The 23,148-nt window shown below is 38.1% G+C and overlaps 1 protein-coding gene across 1 annotated transcript; it reads right to left on the reverse strand.

The window, feature by feature from the left end:
* Positions 1-7,938: 7,938 nt before the first annotated feature.
* Positions 7,939-22,747, reverse strand: LOC145991654 (uncharacterized). Its single transcript, XM_083127718.1, has 5 exons — positions 22,566-22,747; positions 17,339-18,491; positions 15,714-15,863; positions 11,979-12,100; positions 7,939-8,611 (listed from the first exon to the last, which is right to left on the reverse strand). The coding sequence occupies exons 1-5, from the start codon at positions 22,704-22,706 to the stop codon at positions 8,030-8,032; spliced, it is 2,148 nt and encodes a 715-aa protein (XP_082983844.1). The 5' UTR covers positions 22,707-22,747; the 3' UTR covers positions 7,939-8,029.
* Between the last annotated feature and the right edge of the window lie 401 nt (positions 22,748-23,148).

Consider the following 23,148-nt stretch of genomic DNA (forward strand, 5'->3'; position numbering starts at 1 on the left):
TGTTTACAAGTCGGAAAACATGCATTAGCAATACAGGAACAAAGAAGATGCATTCTACGGTAGGACACTATTCTTCACGGTTTCTGTGGCATCCTCTGGCATTTCTTCCCCGAAGCACGGCTATTTTGATACATGAACAATGTTCATGCCACATGATACAGCAGTGATAAATTATATAATATATTAGTAGAGTTTGGAATACCTAAGAAGCTTGTTAGTATGATAAAAATATGCACCAGTGAAACAGAAAGTAAAATTCGTGTGGGTATTAATATGTCTGACAAATTTACAATTCATGATGGGTTAAAAAAAGGAGATGCATTATCTCCATTGCTCTTTAATTTTGCCTTAGAATATGCGGTAAGGAAGGTAAAAGAAACTAAAGAAGGACTAAAATTAAATGGTGTGACTCAGTTATTAGCATATGCAGATGATGTAGACTTACTGGGGGATGATGTGAATACAATAAAGAATAATGCTAAAATATTTTTCAAAACTGCTAAAGAAATAGGTTTGGAAGTTAACAAAGAGAAAACTAAATATATGCTTACAAGCCGAAACCAAGTGTTAGGTAATAATCAAAATTTAATTATTGATAACAACTCGTTTGAACCAGTTTCCAAATTCAAATACTTAGGAGTAATATTAACAAATGAAAATTATATTAAAGAGGAAATAAAAAGTAGGCTTAATTCAGGAAATGCATGTTACTTCTCTCTTCATAAACTTTTGTCTTCTTGTTTAATATCTAAGAAACTAAAAGTTAAAATATACAAAACAGTAATTTTGCCTGTAGTATTATATGGGTGTGAAACTTGGTCCCTTACATTGAAAGAGGAACATAAATTCAGAGTATTTGAAAATAAGATCCTTAGGAAAATATTTGGACCTAAAAGGGATGAGGAGACAGGTGAGTGGAGAAGGTTACATAATTTAGAACTACATAATTTGTATTCATGTCCAGATATTATTAGAATAATTAAATCAAGAAGACTTAGGTGGGCAGGCCATGTGGCACGAATGGGAGAGGAAAGAGGAGTTTACAGGATTCTTGTTGGGAAACCAGATGATAAGAGACCTGTAGGAAGGCCAAGACGAAGATGGAGGGACAACGTTGAGATGGACCTAAAGGAAATCGGTAGGGATGGAAAAGAGTATATAGATCTTGCTCAAGACAGGGACAGATGGAAGGCCTGTGTTGCTGCAGTCATGAACCTTCGGGTTTAAGAAGGCTAGAGAGTTAGTTAGTTAGTTAGTTACATGATACAGCAGTTGACTCAACAATGAATTACCAATGCCCTCTGTACAATAACCATTCATCACACTGCCATCTAGTGGCATGTTCACATGCTACAGGTGCCACATTCTCCAAGACAAATGATCATATTGTGGAACCACCATTTGAAAAAAAAAATATAGTTGCCACGACTTCTACCCCAGCTCTCGAATTTGACATGTTGATTGAATTGATTATTTTACTTTGCTTTTCTGCCACTTTTGGCTAATTGCGAAGATGAGAATGAGTGATGATATGATGAAATTGATGAATGGACACACACACAAATACCCATGCCTAGGCCAGGATACGAACCTGGAATTCCTGGCATCATAGGACAATGTGCTAACCACTCTGCCACGGAGGCAATTTGACATGTTCAAAGTATAGATAAATAAATTGGGTTAAATTATGACAGGCCTGGGCAACTGGGCAGGCCTTGTTCGTGAAGAGAGCATGGAGCAAAAAAATGTTACAGTTTCATTGTAATAGGGGCAGAAAGGAAGGGCGAGAGAGTGAGAGGTGCATTGTGTAGGCATGTAGCTAGCTCACAGTGCACAGAGCACTTGCAAGTCTGCACAACTGAGTTGCCCATGCCTATTGGCCGATTTAGTAGGAGGGGCACTTCCCCCTTTTCCAAAATTGATGATTAAGTATTATAAAAAAAACTGACAGCATTATATTACAAGAAAGAAAAATGTTTGAGCAATCCTTTTGCAAATTTTAAAAAAAAGGACAAATATTAATCAGGAATAGATTTAAAAATAAATACGTAAAATAGTATTAAAACTTTTCAAACTTACGTGAGTGAGTATATGTTAATCCGGACAACGTTTCGGAGGTAAATACTTCCTCCTTCTTCAGGTCTAACTAGAAATCTAGACACCGGACATGGTGTCACGTGAAATACTGTTAAATAGGGATATGGTTGAAGGTATCGGTAAAAAAAACACTTAAAAATGCTAGTTATTAAAATCGTAAAAATCCCTATCCAGGTGAAACATTCTAAAAAATACTCATATTCAAAACCAAAAAACTAAAACCCAGGTGCCCTCATGGCAGCCGATGAACTCCCATCCAGCAGTAAAGTGAAGCACGTGGGTTATGGTCTACACGTGCAGAGTCTGAGATTACCTCCTCCCCCACGGGACTGATTCCCCTCAACTGCAACATCACCAATCCAATGAGAATTCACATTCTTCCCCTACAACTCTCAAAACTTCGGCGTTGACATGAAAACCCAACTTAGCGTAATTTTTATCGGCATTATCCCCCTCTTCCAAATTACAGTCATCCCTATTGAGCTTGTTGCTACTTCCCGTGCTGCTTCATATATGTTCCGGTCCAATTTATTACTACTTTTCTTAATAACTTCCCTTTTTATAATTCTATGCTTGCTCTCAATAATGTGTTCCGCGAGGCCGGTTTATGTAACCCCTTCTCTGATATCATGCTCACCCCATCGGATTCGTATGCTCCTTCCCGTTTGTCCTACATATTCCCTCCCACATTCGCATACAATTTTGTAGACACCTTTCTGTTCTTCAGGGTCTTCTTTGTTCTCCCTTCCACCTTTCTTATATTCCGTAAAACATTTTTCAATGCTACGGGGAGGGGGCTTTCATTCCACATTTCACACTGTATCCTTTCATTGTTTTTTCTATTTATTCAGAAATTCCTTTGTAGTAGGGAATACCGACGAAACATGTCACCCTATCCTGTTCCTCCTATTTAATGTCCTTATCAGCTATATTAATCAGTTCCTTCCCTACAATTCTCCTTGCCTTCCTTGCAATCCTATTCATCTCCAAGGTCGTATACCCATTCTTTAAACCCACTCGCCTTATCCAAGCCATTTTTTTCTCCTTCTCATTTTTGTCATTACACAATCTCTCCGCCCTGATGTAGAAATTAAGGTAAACATTATATTTGACTCTACACGAGTGTTCAGAACTCTTGTCAAGGTACAGATTACCTGCTAGTGGCTTATGAAATACACCGGTCGTCATTATTCCGTTATCTAGAAAACTGATCTTATTGTCGATTAGGTCTTCCCTAGTAAAATTACTTTCTTCCTGTTTTCCCAATTCGGTAAAAACAAGGTCTAGATCGCTTTGTTTAAATATGAGTATTTTTTAGAATGTTTTACCTGGATAGGGATTTTTACGATTTTAATAACTAGGATTTTTAAGTGTTTTTACCTTTACCGATTTCTTAAACTATATCCCTATTTAACACTATTTCACGTGACACCATGTCCGGTGTCTAGATATCTAGTTAGACCTGAAGAAGGAGGAGGTATTTACCTCCAAAACGTCGTCCGGATTAACATATACTCACTCACGTAAGTTTGAAAAGTTTTAATACTATTTTACGTATTTATTTTGTATTCAATAGTGAGTAATACGCACTTCCTCAACATGTTGTTAGGAATAGATTTACTACACAAAAATTGAATCCAAGACTTGTTGGTTACAAGGCAAAAACATTAACTAATGGATACAAAGTGACATTATATTTCCAGTGTTACAACTTATCATATGCTCACAGCATGTTCTGTGAAAATTATAGATCCACCCTATGCCCATGCTTGCATTAGGACACGTTGATACACAATTAAAAGAAATTCAGGTATTTATTAAATTTCCCAACGACCATCAGTGTACATAAGAACTGTAATTTTAGCATCTGATAGCACTGAACACCCATTTACTTAGTAAAATACCAGCACTACACAAATATTACTTAATCATATAATCATTAATAAATTACAACATAGTAGTACAGAAACATTGCTTAATCATATTAGAACAATAATGACTTTTTACTGAATCATGCACTGTCACTGTTGTTTTTCCCCTCATGAAACAAGTATCTGAAATAATAATAATTGAGCTGCACTTCACATAGCAAATTATGAATATAATTACAACTAATTGAGCAAAATACACTGTGATTACAAATAAAAACAATTAAAAATTGGAATTGTAGTATGACTAGCTAAAAATATTAATACTGATTCTCTATCACACAAAACTGTTCGACATAATGTTGAAATTAAGTGAGGGGTGCCAATCAAGGTACCCTTCTGTATAATTGGTGAAAATACAACTAATGTGGTACTTTCTCCCAAATTATTAGTTGATATCCACAGTATTGATTGCTAGTTTGCTATATATAAAGCATCATCAAATCCTGGAATGTCTTTCTTTTAACAGTTTGTGATGTTTGAAATATGACACTAGCAAATAACACAGCAAAAAATTAATACTGTTTAATCGTGTTAACAGGGCATTCCAAAAAAGTGGTCCATTCCATGTAAATTACAAAATGAATTAATCTGAAAATTATTTGCGATATTAATTTCATTAATGTTTAAATGTTTGTGAATACATATCATTTGTACCAACACAAATTAATGGCATCTGTAGCCTATATACAAGGGTCGTTCAAGGTTGACCGGGACTTTTATTTCTGCAGAGGAAATAGGTAGCAGAAGAAACACCAAACTATGTCAGTTTTTCAAAGTATTCTCCGTGCGCGCTGAGGCACCGTTGCCATCGTTCTGGCAGCTCCCGAATTCCTTTGGCGTAGAAAGAACTTGGTTGTTGTCGTAGCCACTGGAGGACATCGCTCCTCAGTGCTTTGTCTGTCGTGAATTTCTTCCCTCCCAGATGGTCTTTAAGGGGTGCAAACAAATGATAATCACTGGGGGCTAAATCCGGACTGTAGGGGGATGGGGCAGAACTTCCCAGCGCATGTCAGCCAGAGTTGTTGTTGTTACATTGGCCGTGTGAGGGCGGGCATTGCCATGGAGAAGAATGACATTTCCAGACAACATCCCAGGTCTTTTCTTGCGAATAGACTTTCGTACAGCACCACTCAACAATGTGGAGTAATACTGGGCATTAATTGTGCTCCCTTTGTCCAGAAAAGCCACATGGATAACGCCCTTCATGTCCCAGAAGACACTTGCCATGATCTTTCCAGCGGACGGCTGGATTTTGCTTTTCTTGGGGGGGGGGCAGGGAACCTTTATGCCGCCACTCCATGCTGCGTCTTTTGGTCTCTGGGGTTTAATTGTGCAAACATGTTTCATCACACGTGATGATGGATTGCAACAATTCTTCACCTTCTGCTCGAAACTGATTCAGAAGCTGTTCACAGACCGTCCTGCATGTCCACTTCTGATCGAATGTCATCTGGCGGGGAACCCACCTTGCACAGATTTTGCGGAAGCGCAAGTGGTCGTGAATGATTGTCTCAACACTCCCGACACTGATATTTACCTCGGCAGCAATATCCCGCACTGTTACTCGCCGGTTCTCAAGAATCATTTGCTCAACACGTGGGATATTCACTGGTGTGACTGCAGTTGGGCGAATGTGTCCATGCGCTTTATTTGTCACCAGCTCCCATCCTTCGCGAAACTGCTCACACCATTCGTACACTCTTGTCCGCGACATCGTTTGTTCACCATACTGTGCTTGCAATCGTCTGAAAATCTCAGCTGGTTTCACTTTCTCCTTCACGAGAAATTTGATTACACACCGCTGCTCCACAGCCACAGACACACTGCTTGCCACCATGCTCGCTGCAACTGCTGCGCATGCGCGAAATACATCATGCCGGGCGCTAGTTACTCGCGAAGGAATACATTACGTCACCCGCACGTTTCATCATGATCCGGCTATTCATCGATTTTTTACGTACGAAAATCCCGGTCAACCTTGAACGACCCTTGTACTTCACAGACAAATGAAGTCAAATTTTGCTACATTTTTAAAGCATCACACACATAACATATTTTTGTTAATGCTTTTCATGTATTTAGGCAATGTCATCATACTGAAGTTCTTTCAATTGTTAGCAGACACCACAAAGTACTTAATAATTCTATGAAATCAGTTCATTATGAATATTTTAATTCAGTTTCATGTCTAGAACCCAGGGGCGGTTCACGACTTTTACAGCAAGGAAAGCACATGCCGTAAGAAATCTAGAAAGCATTATTATTATTATTATTAACTCTTCCTTTATGAGCTCTTCTATCACTAGATTGTAGAATTTATCTTCTGCATTTTCACTCAGTTTTAGCAGCTTCTTCTCAATTGCTGCCCTTGGATATTTCTTTAGACGTGGTGATGTTTAAGTAAATTGTTCATGCCATCGAAACATGAAGTGCTTCACACACCGTTTTCATTTGAAAATGGGGCCACCCTGATGGCATAGTGGTAACGTCATCGATTTATAATGAAGGGATCCAAGGTTCGATACAGGAATGGAGGCACACAGTGATTCGGATACAAATTGAAATGTCTGTGCATGAAGTGGACTTAAGAGCAAAATGCATTTGAAAATAGGATGCAAAGCCTACAGTAGAGTTTTAATGCTCTTCTGCAACTATCTATTATTCCACGGTGGACTGATTTAAAATGTCGAACACATTTTTCTTTTCTTTATTACACCCGGTACAGTCTAAATCAGGCATTGGTCTTCTCTTCAAAACTTCTCGACCTCAGTCCCTGGACGAAGAGAGTTTCCAGCACTCCCCTACATTCTCGCCCGTACCATTAGCTAGCTGCCGCAAGACCCGGAATGAGTTCTGTGGATTCATTCCTTTTGAGTCAATTGAACCATAGTGATTTGGTCAATTGTTAAGTATGATTTTTAAACATACGTTTTTCATACAAATTCAGAAATAACGCACATTTCACTGGGATAACTCACAATGCAAAATTTGCTGTAAAAGAAGAAAAAATATTACAACGTATGCATTTTTGAGGCAGATTTATTTCTAAAGAAACTCCGAGGCTGGAATGAGTAGTGGTCATGTGTTCCCTATGCCGAATATATATGAAGATTGGCAAGGACTTCCTTTCCCGAAGTGTCACGAAATATGCAACACACTGGCTGCCTGCTGGCTAGTAGGACCAGCCAGGTCCTATAACAGGCCTTAGAAGAAGATATGCTACTACGTAAGAATAGTTTGAATGAAACTGTAAAAATAAATTGACCAAATAAATACAGTAAAAAATTAGCGTGTGTTCTATTTTAAAAGGGAATGACTCATTCCCTTAATTCCATGGAATAACCGCCCATGCTAGAACCTTATATTTTGTGTGTGAAAGGTCACACATGTAATGCTGGAATGCCTCTAACAGGTAGCTCTATGGTAGAGTGTTTAGTGTAACACAACCAAGGGTTCAAATCCTGGGAAAGACATTTGTTTTCTTTGATGTTCTTTGCTCCCTTATCATTATTCCTCCCTAGTTTCTTACGTAACCTAGAGAGGTAATACGCAGAATCTGTAGTAGATTGACACAATAATGTCTTGTAATATATATACTCTAAAAGGTAAAAAGGTAAAGTGCTCCCCTGTGCTTAGCACCATGCCATGAAGGCGTATAGGGGGTGTGGGGGTAACGCCCCACACTTTCTTGATCCGGTCGTGAGTGGGGGTGATGTGATCAGCATCACGCCCCTGACCGCCTTTACCCCCCAGGGTTTCCCCCAGGTACCCATGTTATTCGACGCTGGGTGGGCACCGGGGCCGCTTCCATCGTTAGAAAAGTTCCCGGATTTGAACCGGCCGGGGATCGAACCCGGGACCTTTAGCATGGTAGTCAGACGCGTTACCGACTGAGCCACCGCGGTATATATACTCTAACATTTACAATTTCAAATTAATAGGAATGGAATCGGCTTCCTAATAAATATAAAAAAAAACACCAATTATTGTCCAATTCACAGTTAGCAAACATTTAAGCATAAAATTGTCTCCGATGCAGATGGGCCATGTAGCGTTAAACTCTCGCCTTTTCCATCCGTGGAAATATCAGTGTTTTCCTCCGGAACCCCACTTTTGGCAAAAGGTGCATACGAATTGGTGACTACTAACGGCTTGAGGACCTCAAGGGTGCCATTCAGGTCCAAATTCACGGCTGACGGAAGAAGCATGATGGTTTCATCATTATGAACGCTGCCAGTGAAGTTCTCGAGTTCCCTGCCGTCGGTCAGGAACATGCACGCATCGGAGGGTAGCGAAAATGTGTCTGCGGCAACAACGGTCTTGTTCTCTGCAGGTACCATCGTTACGTATTCCACGTTGGTCTCCTCCTCTCTTGTGGTGGCAAACGTCTCCACTCCAGATTCCAGGAAACTTTTGAGGCTGCTGTAAGCACCTGTCTTTGCCTCCTCTCCCGTAGCCTTTGTTTCTGCTGGCTGTGGCAAAGCCTTTCTTCGTCCACTGCCCTTTGTTTTAGGAGAGTCGTGCTTCATTCTGTGTTTCTTGCAGTTGCTGCAATCGGCAAATGCTTTCCCGCAGATGTCACACTGATGAAAACAAAAGAGGAGATGAACAGTAACCAAACACCCAGAATAAATATTATCTAGGATAACTTAACCTTGCAGTGGCATATGACTAATATGACATAAAAATTTGTCAAAAAATTGCAATATATCTTTCAATGAAATAATGTTGAAGTTCTTTGGGTAGTTCACCAGAAATAGTATTTTTGGTATTCTGAATCATTGTGCGATGCTAAATAAAATTCATGTCTCATAGATAGCCTTACCACAACTGAAATCAATACACATAAACTGGAAAAATTTCCATACCTTTGGTAAAAGGCTTTATAAAGATAAGGATGCGACATAGAGGCAAAATAAAACCCCAAAGTAGATTACACTGGCTGCAACGACAGTACCAGTGGCCATAAGGCTTCAATAATACACATGATGTATTTCTAGGAACAGCTGGTTAATGATTAACCTGCATATTGGAACTTTAGAAATGATCTTGATACTCATTGGTTTTGACATCTATTTGGGAGTAACAAAAAAATGTAATTTGAGATTAATTCAGTTTAACTATGACAAAATTAACAATTTACACAAGCTTCCCCACCTTCGGCAATGTCTCCATGTTGATCCATAAAAGCAACCCCCTCCCTTTCATGTAGATTGTAAAAAGATTGGAACAATACAATCATACATTTGCCATTTTCATCCAACAGTTTGTAGCATTTGATCACTCTGTTTATACGCACACATTCAATTTTTAACAGCACTGTCTTCTCTCATTCACATCATTGGAGCAGGTACTCGCTGAAGGAATAAGATCTGCTTGTGTGAGCTGGTCTTCGGCCTTTTTATTCTTATGAGTCTCCTATGTGTCAGAGCCTAGCGGTTCAGCAATTATAGTTTCCAGTACATGTATATGTGATTATTTATGAACATACCACAATGTTTTGACTAGTTCTCATGATGAACACAAGAATAAACTAAGTTCAAGAGTACAAGAACCTTTCTTACCACAAAAAAAAAGCACTTGTTATAACCAGCGGTGTAGTGGTAAAATAAATAGTACCATGGCGGTCCCTTTGGTGTTTTCTCATAATAAACATCTTCGTGTCACTAACGTGCCTGTTTCGAGACATATTCACTGCACAATATTTCATAAATTGAATAAATATTATCGTAAAAGGTAAAAAAAGGTAAAGTGTTCCCCTGTGCATAGCACCACGCCATGAAGGCGTATAGGGGGTGTGGAGGTATTATCGTAACCTTCCAATTTCTCCCATAGAGCAGCAAATGTCAAATTCCAATGTGGTTTATAAAAATATTTGGTCTAGGAATTAATTCGTGCACCTGGGCAAGAGATGGCGTAACGAGCATATCGTCCCACAGTTCCGTGTATCCACACATGCGTTGAAAACTCCTGTCATCGCGCATCGTGTCAACGCGTCAACAACAGCATTTTGTAGTCAACTGAACATGGCGCAGTTTGTGCTAGATAAAGTGTTTTTGCGAGGTGTTCTGCTTCATTACTTTAACATGCAGAGAAGTGCTACCGAAAGTCATCGTATTTTGGTGGAAGTGTATGGTGACCATGCGCTAGCTGAGCGAACGTGTCAGAAGTGGTTTGCATGGTTTAGAAGTGGTGATTTCGGCCTGGAAGACCAAGAGCGACCTGGACAGCCAAAAAAATTTGAAGACGAAGAATTGAGAGCATTGCTCGATCAGGATTCGTGTCAAACGCAGGAAGAACTTGCAGAAGCATTAGGCGTTGATCAAACAACAGTTTCCAAACACCTCAAAGCCATGGGAATGATTCAAAAGATGTCACATTGGGTTCCACATGAATTGAAAGACAGAGACGTTGAAAGACGAAAAACCATTTGCGAATTGCTGCTTCAAAGACAGGAAAGAAAGGGGTTTTTGCATCGCATTGTTACTGGAGATGAGAAGTGGATCCATTACGAGAACCCGAAATGAAAAAAGGCCTGGGTGAAGCCAGGTGAACCAGGTCCATCACAACCGAAACGAGATGTTCACTGTGCAAAGGTTATGCTGTGCATATGGTGGGATATGAAAGGTGTGGTGTACTATGAGCTGCTGCAACCGGGTGAAACTATTAATGGAGAACGTTATCGACGACAATTGATGCATTTGAAGCAAGCTCTGGCCAGGAAACGACCAAAATGGGAGAACAGACATGATAAACTTATTTTTCAACATGATACCGCTCGCCCACATGTCGCAAAACCGGTCAAAACCTATTTAGAAATGTCGGTTAAAGTAATAATTGTAGCAGCGAAAAATAAGAACAATATATTTAAAGCTTTATATGTAAACCTCATATTTTCTAATTTAATAAACGTGTATTGTTATAAATAGCCTACGGAACAACAATCATCACACCCTAAATACCCGTTTCTTGCTATCAACCATGGAAGTTTTTGCTTACGCTCCAACCACTGTTGCTCAGACCATATAGAGGGAAAATCAGAACACGAAACATTAACTGTATTGGCTTCATGTTGGAATGTCGCTGTTGTTGTTGCCGTTTCTGAGGTGGTGCTTGCAGGTGTTACGTGTGATATACTCGGCGAAGGATTAACACTATGTACAGCCAGTACTGCAGAATCACTACCATTGTCACTCACAGTTTTATTTTCTGTTTTTTGTACTTTTTGGAAACAATTTGTAACCTGTTCTCACACCTTCTTTTCATTTCGAATAGAAAATCAGTGCGCAACCAAAAAGATGTTTTAATCACCTCGAAACTCACAATGCAAATGCTAACAACAAAAGAACAGACGCAAGCGAGAGTCAGCCACAAATTCTCCCTTTCTTATGCTTCACCGTCTTATCGAAACTAAAATCCATTGTTGAGAGCGAAAATGCTGGCGGCATTGGTCTTAACTTCCATTGTCGACACAATGCAGCCAGCTGATTGATTCTTTCGCCTAAATAATGGTTGCTTTACTGGCTGGCTATTCATAACAGATTAGATGTATTTTATTATGTCAGTTAATGTGTTTTCGATATAGGTATTTTAAGGAAGACTTTTAAAGGAAAAAATAGTTGTTACAAAAATAAAAAACCAGGGTGGTCCCAGGGGTTAAAAAAAAGTACAGGGGCAGCGCCCTGGCACCACTACACCCCTGGTTATAACTGTATCATTAATCAAACTAAAAATAAATGTTTGATGAAGGGAGCATGAAGTGTTACAACAAAAAATGTGTTTTTATGCTTGAAACAGCCGTAAACTAGAAATATTTCAATACCTTACAAAATGGCCAATCCTGATTGATTTCTAATAATCAATTTCTATTAACAAAGGTGGAGTTAGAATAAAACATTCAGCATAATAATGATAATGGCAATATAATACAAGGACACAGTAAGAACTCACCTTGAAAGGCTTTTCACGTGTGTGGAATCGCATGTGTCTAAATTTAGCATTTTTGGTGAAGAAAGACTTGTCGCACAGCTCACACTGCATGTTCTTTAGTCCCATGTGCCTCATCATGTGTGCTGGAAAGATGAATCACGTACATTAAAATGTAGTTATATTTTTATCAACATGAAATTCTGTCTCTATTGTACTTAGCATAATGTTGCTACCTCTCTAGCTTATCCCCTATGATGGGGAAGAATTATGAACTCATGAAATAGTTGATGAGATGCCATGATTTCTGTGGTCTCTCACCCAATTCCACACCTCTGTTTCTAATTGTGGCCACTTTGTTGCATGCCTGCAAAAATAATGGTTATATATTTTCTTCAAGTGTGATCAACTGATTTTCTTGTTTCCACCACTCACAATCTTTTTCTCAGTTGGTGTTGGTCCAAAATGTATTTTTGCTGCCCTAGGGTGTTTGACTGCTATGCGGAAGACCCAGGTTCGACCTGGGTGGGTGATCTAAGGTTGGAATTTTTCTGGCCTTGTTCCCGTATTAAATGGCTCTTGGGCACACCCAGCCTCAAATCAATAGGTAAAATTAAGGTAAAGTAAATAAAGCGATCCCCTGTGCTTTGCACCATGCCATGAAGGTGTATAGGGGTGTGGAATTAGAGCTCCACACTTTCTTGATCATGCCCTGGCTGCTTTTACCCCCCATAATTTCCTCCAGGTACCCACTTTATACGATGCTGGGTTGGCGCTGGAGCAGCTTGAACAGTTGGAAAAAATTCCAGCTCTCCCCTGCCAGGGATTGAACTCGGGTCTCTTGCATGGTAGTCAGATGCCCTAACAACTGGAAATTTAAATCAATGGGTATGTGGGGACAACCCTGGGGGGGGGGGGGGTAATAGCAGCCAGAGCACGGTGCTGATCACATCACCTCCAAAAGGGCAGAGATTGAGAACGTGTGGGGTCGTACTCCCACATTCCCTAAATGTGCCTTCGTGATACACGGGGAACTTTACCTTTTACCTTATTACCATGCTCTTTTCCATATTGAACAACTTGTACTGGTAATTTAAATATTATCGTTACTGTATGAGTATCTCGTCTGTAAAGGCTGCACTTCATAGAAATTTAATCTAGTGCTAAAAGCTTGATCACTGAATGTCACTTAAAACTGTTGACTATAGTGCACATTTACGGTACATCTGTTACTGGTAATTGAAAACTGAACAAGTGAATTTAGTGTACAAGAAGCAAACAGATCTTCGGACGATAAGACACATTTAAATTTTAGACAGAATTTGTCAAAGAGAAAGTGCATCTTGTGGTGGTCAATAGTATGACCTCATATAGCAACCATTTCATAAAGAATCACTTTCATTCATGTACATGACCTTCATTCTCATGGGTTTTCCCTTAGAAAAAAAAATAGAACCTGAATTAGCTAAGATGAAACCCTGTATCTGTATATGCAACAGGTCCATAGCTAGAATTGATCTCCAGGGACGCTCACAGGTTATCGGGAGGGGGCTTTGTAAACAAAGTCCATTTTTCAAAAGTTTAACTGTTCAATGAAGGTAAATTATGTGTGTGGTGGTGGTGGGGAAGGGGGAGTTCATTAAGTTACATAAAATTTAGAAATATACAAATATTACTTTTTCTATATTTTTTAAATCATCGCTTGAAGCGTTAATTGACTGTTACTGAAATCATCCCTTACTACACACTCCATACTACTTTTGATGATACAGATATTTATATCTCACAAGAATAAATGCAGAGTGCCTACAGTACATTCCACCCCCGGCCAAAGCAATGAAACTCTCCTTTGTTCACAAAAGTTGATATCTGTAGAGACCTTTGACACAGATGTGGAGGAAATTTGCATGATGACATCAAAGTCACAGATTTTTGTCTAAAGGGAGGTTGCAACAGGGGCAGCGAAGGCACAGATAAAGAATGTAACAGCTGCTGTTCATGTTATGTGAATGTATCCTTCACCAAAGTTGTGAGCAAAATTATATGTGCTGTCTACATTTTCACTCTTCCCTGCAAACAAATTTTACAAAATAGTCAAAATAGTTTTACCTAATGTGAAGGGAAATGATGGCAGATGCCTGATAGCAATAATGAAATGACAGAAATTTAGTGGCAAACAAACTTATTGGTCATTTGTGGAAATATTAGATCAGCAATTTTGCTGGTAAATGAGATACCATTGTTAGCTGACAGCACTGACATTTCTGATTAGTCTCATATTGAACAGAAATAGAAAAATAACATTAGAGAAATTATCCCTTGCATATAAAGAAAATCAGAGCTTGCCTTACATGGGTGTAAACCTGGGCCTAATAAATTCCACCTGATGATGTGGTGCACACAGGAGATTACTCTGAGAAATTAAAGAAAAAATGCCAGCTCAACCAGGCCTTGAAGCCCTGGTACATGTGCCACTGATCTAGCTACTGAGCCAGTACTAGTTTTCCAGATTTTTAAGTTCCACCATTTTACTGTGTGGAATTGTTTGTCAATAGCATGACAATGGGATCCGTCACTTTTGAAACACTAATGACATCGTCAATGCCTAGAATCTCCCAGTGTGGAGCCTTAGGCCCTAGCCTGTGCTCATCTTCTAACCAAAATTGTTCAGAACAATGAAAGATAAAGTCTCAGTTTGAAGCACAGTTGTCCCTGATTTTTCCCAATAAGTAGAATGATAATTAATAATTAATTTATATCTGGTGTGGGGACTGAATGAATACCTCTTCCCCTCCCCATCCATTTCCCCAGCTGAAAAGAACAATTTTTTAAAAAAAAAAACATGAAGATTTAGCATCATATCCCTTGTTTCTTAGTTTTGTTATCTTTCAACTTTCTGTTAGATAAAATACAGCTTTTAAGTATGTGTGGCTTATAAGTTGCCACCTGAAATTCATGTCTCTTCCTCAATTGTGACGTTCAAAAAATTGTTAAAGTTACACATATTATACAATGAAAATTAAATGTTTGATTTCCCTAATAATATGGTGGGTGCAGAGAATGATAGAAGGACGTAAGGCACAAAAATGATTTAGCATAATAGTTAAGATGAATTATCATCAAAGTATACCGTTTTGGACTGTTTTAAGTATGTGTAATATTGGACTGTGCTTAAGTAAGTGTAGTGTTATGTATTTGCTTGTACGTGTGTAAGGGCAGAAATATGTGAGTGTGAGTGTGTGTGCCCGTATCTATAGGTTAGATTATCATTCATATATGTAATTTTTCTTTGTATTTTTTACATTTTTTTCTTCATTTTCTTTCAATATTTTAATTATTTCATATTAATTTTTTTTTGTAAACATGGTCAAGTGGAAGAAAAGGCTCCACAGCCTTAACTTCGCCATGTAAAAGAAGACAAAATAAATAAATAAATAAATAAGGTTCTTGAAGAAGAATCTGGTGAGAAAAATCTGTGTTTTATAATTAGCAACTGTGGTTAAGAGAACATTTACGAAATTACCTTTCAGCTTTCTTTTTTGTGGTTAGAAAACTATTATTTGACTGTAGTTCAAAGTAGAGATGTGCAGATAAAATATTTGAAGAATGAGATATTGAATCTTTTGAATCATAATAAAAATTTGGATTTCAGATTCAACATTCGAACACTACTTGAGTAATTCCTTGATCTCCAGAGACTAGAGTTGTGCCTGCAACACCAGTTTTCCACACAGACTCCTTTTCTTTGACATTGCTTACCTTGATAATTGTAATTATAGAAGAACTCCTTTCCACACATGTCACACTTGTACTTCTTCAATTTCTTGTGCACAGTCTGCACATGCCTGATCAGCTGAGCCTTTGTGACAAATCTGTGATCACAATCACCACAATTGAAAGGTTTCTCGCCTGAAAAAGGTAAAGCCAAAACTTGCACTCTTAATCCTTCAAGGTATGAAAACCTTACTTTTTTTTTTTTTTACAGGTTACAAGTGTTAGTTCTTATCTGTCAAAGTACAAGAGCAAAGTAAAGCATGGTTTTATACAGAATTTTCCATCTTGGGGTGTAAGTTCATAACAGGGAGCTATGGTAGTAAATTTAGAGCCAACAATAGACATAAATAAGCACTAAGTAAAATATTTTAGAGGGGTATTGGATATTTGTGGATAAATCAACGTAAAACTTAAGTGAAAAAGCAAGATTCAAACTCAAGTCTTTTGCATACCATTAAATGGTTAGCATTATTGTCTTTGGTGTAGACCCAGCATAGTGAGAACAATTGGAGAGCTACTTGAAAAGAGGAAGTACAGGCTCTGGTCTTGAAAGCCAGAAAACAGCAGTCAGTGTTGACACTTGGCACACTGACCTCGCCGCTACCCAATGAAAAAGCTTCTTAGTACACCCAGGCCTTTAGAAGGCTGCTGTACCATGAAGTTTGGTTTAGTTTAGATGGCCTCAACAGTGCCAAGTGTCTCGCAGCATGCAGCTGAATATTTCTTACACTTGGCACACACAAGAAACGTAATATATAGAAATGAAATTGAATAGCATGCTATGCCCGAGAATTGGGTTTGAGTACTAGCTGAGCCTTCATTTTTCACTTCACTTTTTACACTTCGGTATATAAGGAATAAAGCAATGTGTGTGTTTAGATTGTATGCTTTTTTTTGCTCTGCTCCTGTACTTTTATAGGCAAGAACGTATTCTGTCCAGCATTTGGTATAATGTAGTTACAAGTGCGTAACATTAATTAATGTTTTAGTCTAAGCTTGTAGCTTCTGTGTTCAGAAACAAACTTGTAACACATTATTTTTTTATGAACTAAATTATTCTATTTACAGTACAGAAAGATTTTCATCCATTATTTGCATTATGATAACACTGAATGAATGCATTCCTCTGTAATCTATATACACTAAAAATAATGAACCAATATAGAGGGTGCTTCAAAAGTCACCATACATAGCATACAGAGCAGTATTGTGGCCACACAACATGTTCAATATGACCTACGTTGTTGTGAATGCACATGCCAATGCATTTGACCCACTCAGTTTACATAGGAAAACAAATTTGTGTATTCAATCATACTACTACTTGAAAGAAAGAACAATGAGTGTGCTATGTACATATAGCAACTTTTGAATCACCCTATATATTGATTAATCAGCCACCTTACTGCCCCTTCACCGCTCCACAGGGTCTATGCAGCCCTTAATGTCACCACTGCCCATGAAATATATTCCAGTTGAATCATAGCCAATTTAATTTAAACTTTTTTTTTTATGTATAAAACTAAAGAACAATGCAACTTTGAGGGTTAAGAAGGCTAAGAGTTTCACATGCACGATTTAGAACATAAACAAGAAATAACCATACCAACCTGTATGTGTTTTCTTATGCTCCACAAGATGGTTGCTTTGACGAAACTCTTTCCCACATATATGGCACTTGTATTTCTTCTCTTCCATGTGGATCTTAAAGTGATTCAAGAGACATGTGTAAGTTTTGAACAGTTTGCCACATGTATGGCAACAGAAGTTCCTATATTCTGAGTGGGTGCTCAAGTGGTACTTTAGTGAAACCTGAGTCTTCAGTTTCTTAGGACATTTATCACACTGATATCCTGAGGAATGGGTCTTCAAATGCTTCTCATACTTCGATTTCTTCACAAAAATCTCCTTACAATCACCACACATATACTCCTCCACCTTGGGTATCTGGGTTTCCTCGATGTCTTGATCTTTGAATCCAGGTACCTCACATAATGCAACATTTGATTCCTTCTTGGCCCAATTATCAAAGTGTCTTTGAATAATTATACTTGCATCTTGAGTAATGGTCACATGTAAATCTTGAACTTCTCCTTTGCACGGCAGTGATGTACTACACAAGTCAGTTACGTTGAATTTACTACTTCCAAAATTTTCACTTGCAGAAAATTCACTAGGGTCTTTCGGAATATTTTGATGTATGCTGTCGCTTCCATGCTCTATATTGTTAACATTATGCACTAACATCTGCTTGATTTCTTCATTTTTATCAATTCCACACGGCATTACATTCTTGAGGTCATTATGTACCGAACTCACCTTGGGCACAAACACACTATTTTCTCTGGATGATACTGGATTTTCATTCAAAACTTCACCAACTTCATGCAAACTGATCACTGCATTATTATCACACCCAAAACCTTTCTTATCCCTGTTGTAACTGTGTTCAAGTTTCCCATGCCCCTCTTGATTCAAAACCTTAGGGTAATCACCTTCATTACATATCGTAATGCAATTGTTACTAATGACCGATTTTTTACGTATCCTCTGTTTCTTGCTCTCGCCATTGTGGTTCTTTCTGCCTCCTTTGGCTTGGCTGGGAGACTGACCGGAGTGAAGTTTGTCATGTGGGGGACCAGCTATTACTTTCCACAGCGTGTCTTGGGTTTTCTTGCATTTTATACAAAATGCCTGCCAATCTAACAGTTTTCTCTCACAATCGATGCACAATTTCTTTGGCAATTCATCATTTTCTTTGATCTGAAATAAAAATTAGAATAATAGTCAAGAAAATGAAATGAAATATATGTCAAAAACATAAAATAAAATTATTGGAACACATGTACAAATAATGGACAGAAGTATAAATGAAAAAAATAGCCTCCCATTATCCAGTTGAATGTCAAATTAGTACATGTCTAATAATACACATACGCACATACACATGCATGCACTGGTAATGGTTCTTTACATGGTTTCATCCTTTCCTTTGTTTACTTTGTAACACAAAAAAATGCCCAGTTCAAAATTGGGTGCTGGTGGCCCTCTGTACACCCACGAGAAAGTGGAAAATTCTGCATGGTTTATGAAGACCGAGTTTGATCGATTTGCCATTGTTTTTTGCTTGCAAAGATGTGTGGTAGCAGAGTAATTAGTGCTCTCATGTGGTAACATTTATGTTGTCATAGAACTGTTGCCAACTCCATGTGGTGAGTGTAGTTACTTGTAATGCATTGTGTTTCAGAGTAATGTGTATAAAATGTAACTGCTTTTGTACGTTATGTTTCAGTGTATATAATACAGAATTATCAGAGTATCAGTTGTTAAAATTTTGCTGTGACATCAACCCAGCTGCGGCATGTTATATGCTGGCGGTGCACCTATCACTCATGCAGGTGAAGTTTATGTATGGGCTGGTCTGACTCACACATTTTGCTCCAGCACAATGTAGCAGAAATGCATATTTTCAAGGTATGTATGTAAAATGATTTTTTGCAAATGTAATATATTTATTTAACTAGAAGTACGATTTAAAGGTATTGGTAATGTTAGATTGTTAGGTTTGGTTGTCTAGTGTATACAAAATAAAATGTACATAATTATAACCCAAGACACTGTGCATAGACACAATACAAGATTCTTGTTAGAAGCTCGACACACCATCAATCAGATTAAGTAAAACACATAATAGTTATAAGAACTTAGGAATTAAGTTATACATGTTACCAGAAGCTGCTCACAATGTCTCTCTTAAAAAAATTAAAAGTGTACTTTCAACTTTGGTTAAAAGAAAAGGTCTACTACAGAGCATTTCCTGACATTCGCTACGAGACTCGGCCGCAAGCGGCCCGGCGTCAGCGCTTGTCTTTCCTGGTGAACGGGGTCCGCGACAGTCGGTAGAGTCGGCTATTAAAATTACAGTTTTCATATTGTGTACTAACCTTGACTACAGAAGGTGTTGAAAATGATGTCCCTCTGCTGCAACACATTCCTGGCATCTCCGAAGGAAATTGGCATTTACACGTGCAAGTTCGTCTACTATAATTCTCCCGATTTCTCGTACAATACTCTTTTAACTCACGGATGGTGTGTGGATTGTCTTTGTATACTTTATTTTTTAGATTTCCCCATAAATAAAAATCGTAGGCTGACAAATCGAGGGACCTAGAGGGTTTTTGAAACACCCGTTTCTTGCGAGAGGCGGCAGATAGATTTCCGAGGAGACTGTTCTAACCTTTGTCCTATCTCATCAAGTTTTTCCTCAGGAAGTACACGTGGGTTTTTCTTTCCACTTTTATTCAGAACTGACCCTGTTAATCTAAACTTTTTTATGAGGTTTAATATAGTGGTCCTATGTGGAACGGGAACACCAGGAAATTTCGTTGCAAAACACCGTCTCACTTCTCCACAATTCCTCTTTCCGAAGTAACACTCGACAAGATAAATCCTTTGTTGTAATGTAAACTTTTGTGGTGCCATATTAAGCCACAATCTTCATCACACGGACACGACACAACACAACTTCCGAGGGAGGATTATACTGGCGTCAGTCTGCAACGTCAACAGAAAGGGAAAGAGAGCGAAGGCAGGGAGAGTGAAAAAAACAGACTGTAGCGTGCGACTGTTGAGGACCCCGTTCACCGGGAAAGACAATCGCTGACGCTGGGCCGCTTGCTGCAAAGTCTCGTAGCGAATGTCAGGGAATGCTCTGTACAAAGTAGAAGAATTTGAAATCCATTCCAAAAATGATTTAACCCTTAAACAGAAACATAGGACTTTACTTCATAATTAGAAACATCCGGTCTGAGACACCTCATTTTTTAATATTTGTTATTACATTTTTTAAAGTTTTTTTTAGACAACAAAATAACAAAATTATGATTAATAACTCAAATTTATTGAAAACTAAAATTACATGGGAACAAACCTAAGAAAATGTATTATGTAAATCACTTCCAAGTTTTACTCATTTGATATTGCACATGTGACACTTACTTCATAATTAGAAACATCTGGTCTAAGAGAACTTATTTTTTAATATTTGTTATTAATTTTTTTTATAGTTTTGTAGACTGAGAGAGAGAGAGAGAGAGAGAGATGCGTACGTTTGATGATGTAAGCCCCTGTCAATGTTTCAAACCCCCCTTTTTTACTATGCTTGCCTAACGTAACCAAACCTAACCTAACCTTATGGGCAATGGTTTGTGGGGCTATTGGTCAGCTACCGTGCATAATGGTTTGTGGGGCTATCCGTGAATGGTTTGTGTGGTTATCCGTGTATGATTCGTAGGACTATCTGTCAGCTACTCGGGCTATACATCAGCTACCCGTGCATAATGTATAATTTCCACGGGTGAAGAACGTTGAAACACTGCATACCCACAACGTGAGTCAAGATGTGCCCGCTATAATGTGTGTTCCAGAAGCGAACAAAGGTATAAAAAAAAGCACTCAGAATGTAAAAAATTGCATTTGTTTTCATGTAAAAAGCATAATGGCACCCTGAACTATGTTCTGCAATACACAATTGGTAAGTACGAACCATGCGAAACACAAAATATCCGATTTTAATGTGTCTCCGATCTATGAAACTGGTACATTTATTTTTTTGGTAACAGTATGGTATAGTGAAAACACATTTCTTCAAATTTACAGGAGAAACTACTTACGGAACTGAGTTTCTGTAGACTTTTGGAACCTCGTGGAAGTGTTTTCTCCATTCGTTCAACTTATTTGGCCGGTAAATCATGTATTTTTCGACATTAATGCATCTCCAATGCACGATAGCTCGCCACCATTACCGTCGACTACCTGAATCAAATGTTCCGTGCGTTCGATTATGTAACCTCCTGTTAGTGTAGCAACTACGTGGTAGTTTTACAAGATGACGTGTGAGCGGTTTTTTTTTTTCAATTAAATTTTCTGTTTGCCTAACCTAACCTTCCGTGAATGGTTTGTGGATCAATTTTAGCTTAAAAACCTTCTGTGAATAGTTTATGCGGCATTTTTCGGTTAATAAGTGTTAGCGTAGCAACCACGTGGTAGTTTTACAAGATGACGTGTGAGCGGATTTTTTTTTCCAATTTAATTTTCTGTTTGCCTAACCTAACCTTCCGTGAATGGTTTGTGGATCAATTTTCACTTAAAAACCTTCTGTGAATAGTTTGTGCGGTATTTTTCGGTTAATAAGTGTTATCGTAGCAACCACGTGGTAGTTTTACAAGATGACGTGTGAGCGGATTTTTTTTTCCAATTTAATTTTCTGTTTGCCTAACCTAACCTTCCGGGAATGGTTTGTGGATCAATTTTCGCTTAAAAACCTTCTGTGAATAGTTTGTGCGGCATTTTTCGGTTAATAAGTTTGAAAACACTGCATATCATCTGACGATAGATAACGTGAGTCAACATTTGCCCGCCATATTGTGTGTAACAAAAGCGAATTAGCAACGAACAATAAATACGTGTAATGTGAAAAATTACGCTTTTTTCAGTGAAAAAAGCATAATCCCACGTTCAAAAATGTTCCGCTATGCATAACAGGTAAGTACAAATGTAAATAATTAGGAAATAAACGAGTGAAATGTGTTTTCACTATACCATTCTGTTACCATTTATATATATATATATATATATATATATATATATATATATATATATATATATATATATTTCTTGTACTGCTGGATGCTCCGGGAATCTTACGTTTCTACGTTAGCAGTGTTAGGTTTGATGCTGATAGTAATATTACGTTTCTATAATTTTCATGTGTTTTTTACTTTTTGTGTATAGATCAAAAGTGAAGAAGTGTACTTGAACCAAAATTCAGAAACTTACCTCGATACTGACACATAATATTATAAGACCTAACAATTTGTCTCTTTCATGTTCTGCAAGTATATCTTTAGGTTTCCTTGAAATTCGGCCACACAGCCTGCACCTTGACAAATATTTCGCCTTGGAAGCTGCAAGAACCATTTCTTCAAATCCATCAAAATATTTTCTTGTGCAAAGCCTCCTTCGGATACTTTTGTGTTGTATATATTAATTAATAGAATAGCGACACAGCGTTGCACTGTTGTATTTTCTACGGCGCAGTGTGTGAAATCTATGGAGAGATAACTTTAATTTTTTGTGGTATTATGATAATATATTGGAAAAACTAACGTTATTTAACATTTTAACTTATTTTTTTATCCACTTATGTTTTTCGTGTACAGTGGCATCCACGAGTATTACTCGCAAATTATCCACGACTATTTTCATTTTCTTACATTGGGTGCGTTCCGAAAAGACTTAACGAAACCATACCAAACGCATTCAACGAAAATAACTGGGCTCGTGAATCTTGTGAAACCAGTTATCTTACAGATTTATGGAACACACTAGGCGAAAGCGCAGGCGCAGCGTTAATTCTTGA

This window comes from Lepisma saccharinum, chromosome 8 (genome assembly GCF_977018435.1).
Source record: "Lepisma saccharinum chromosome 8, izLepSacc3.1, whole genome shotgun sequence".
Classification (NCBI taxonomy): Eukaryota; Metazoa; Arthropoda; class Insecta; order Zygentoma; family Lepismatidae; genus Lepisma; species Lepisma saccharinum.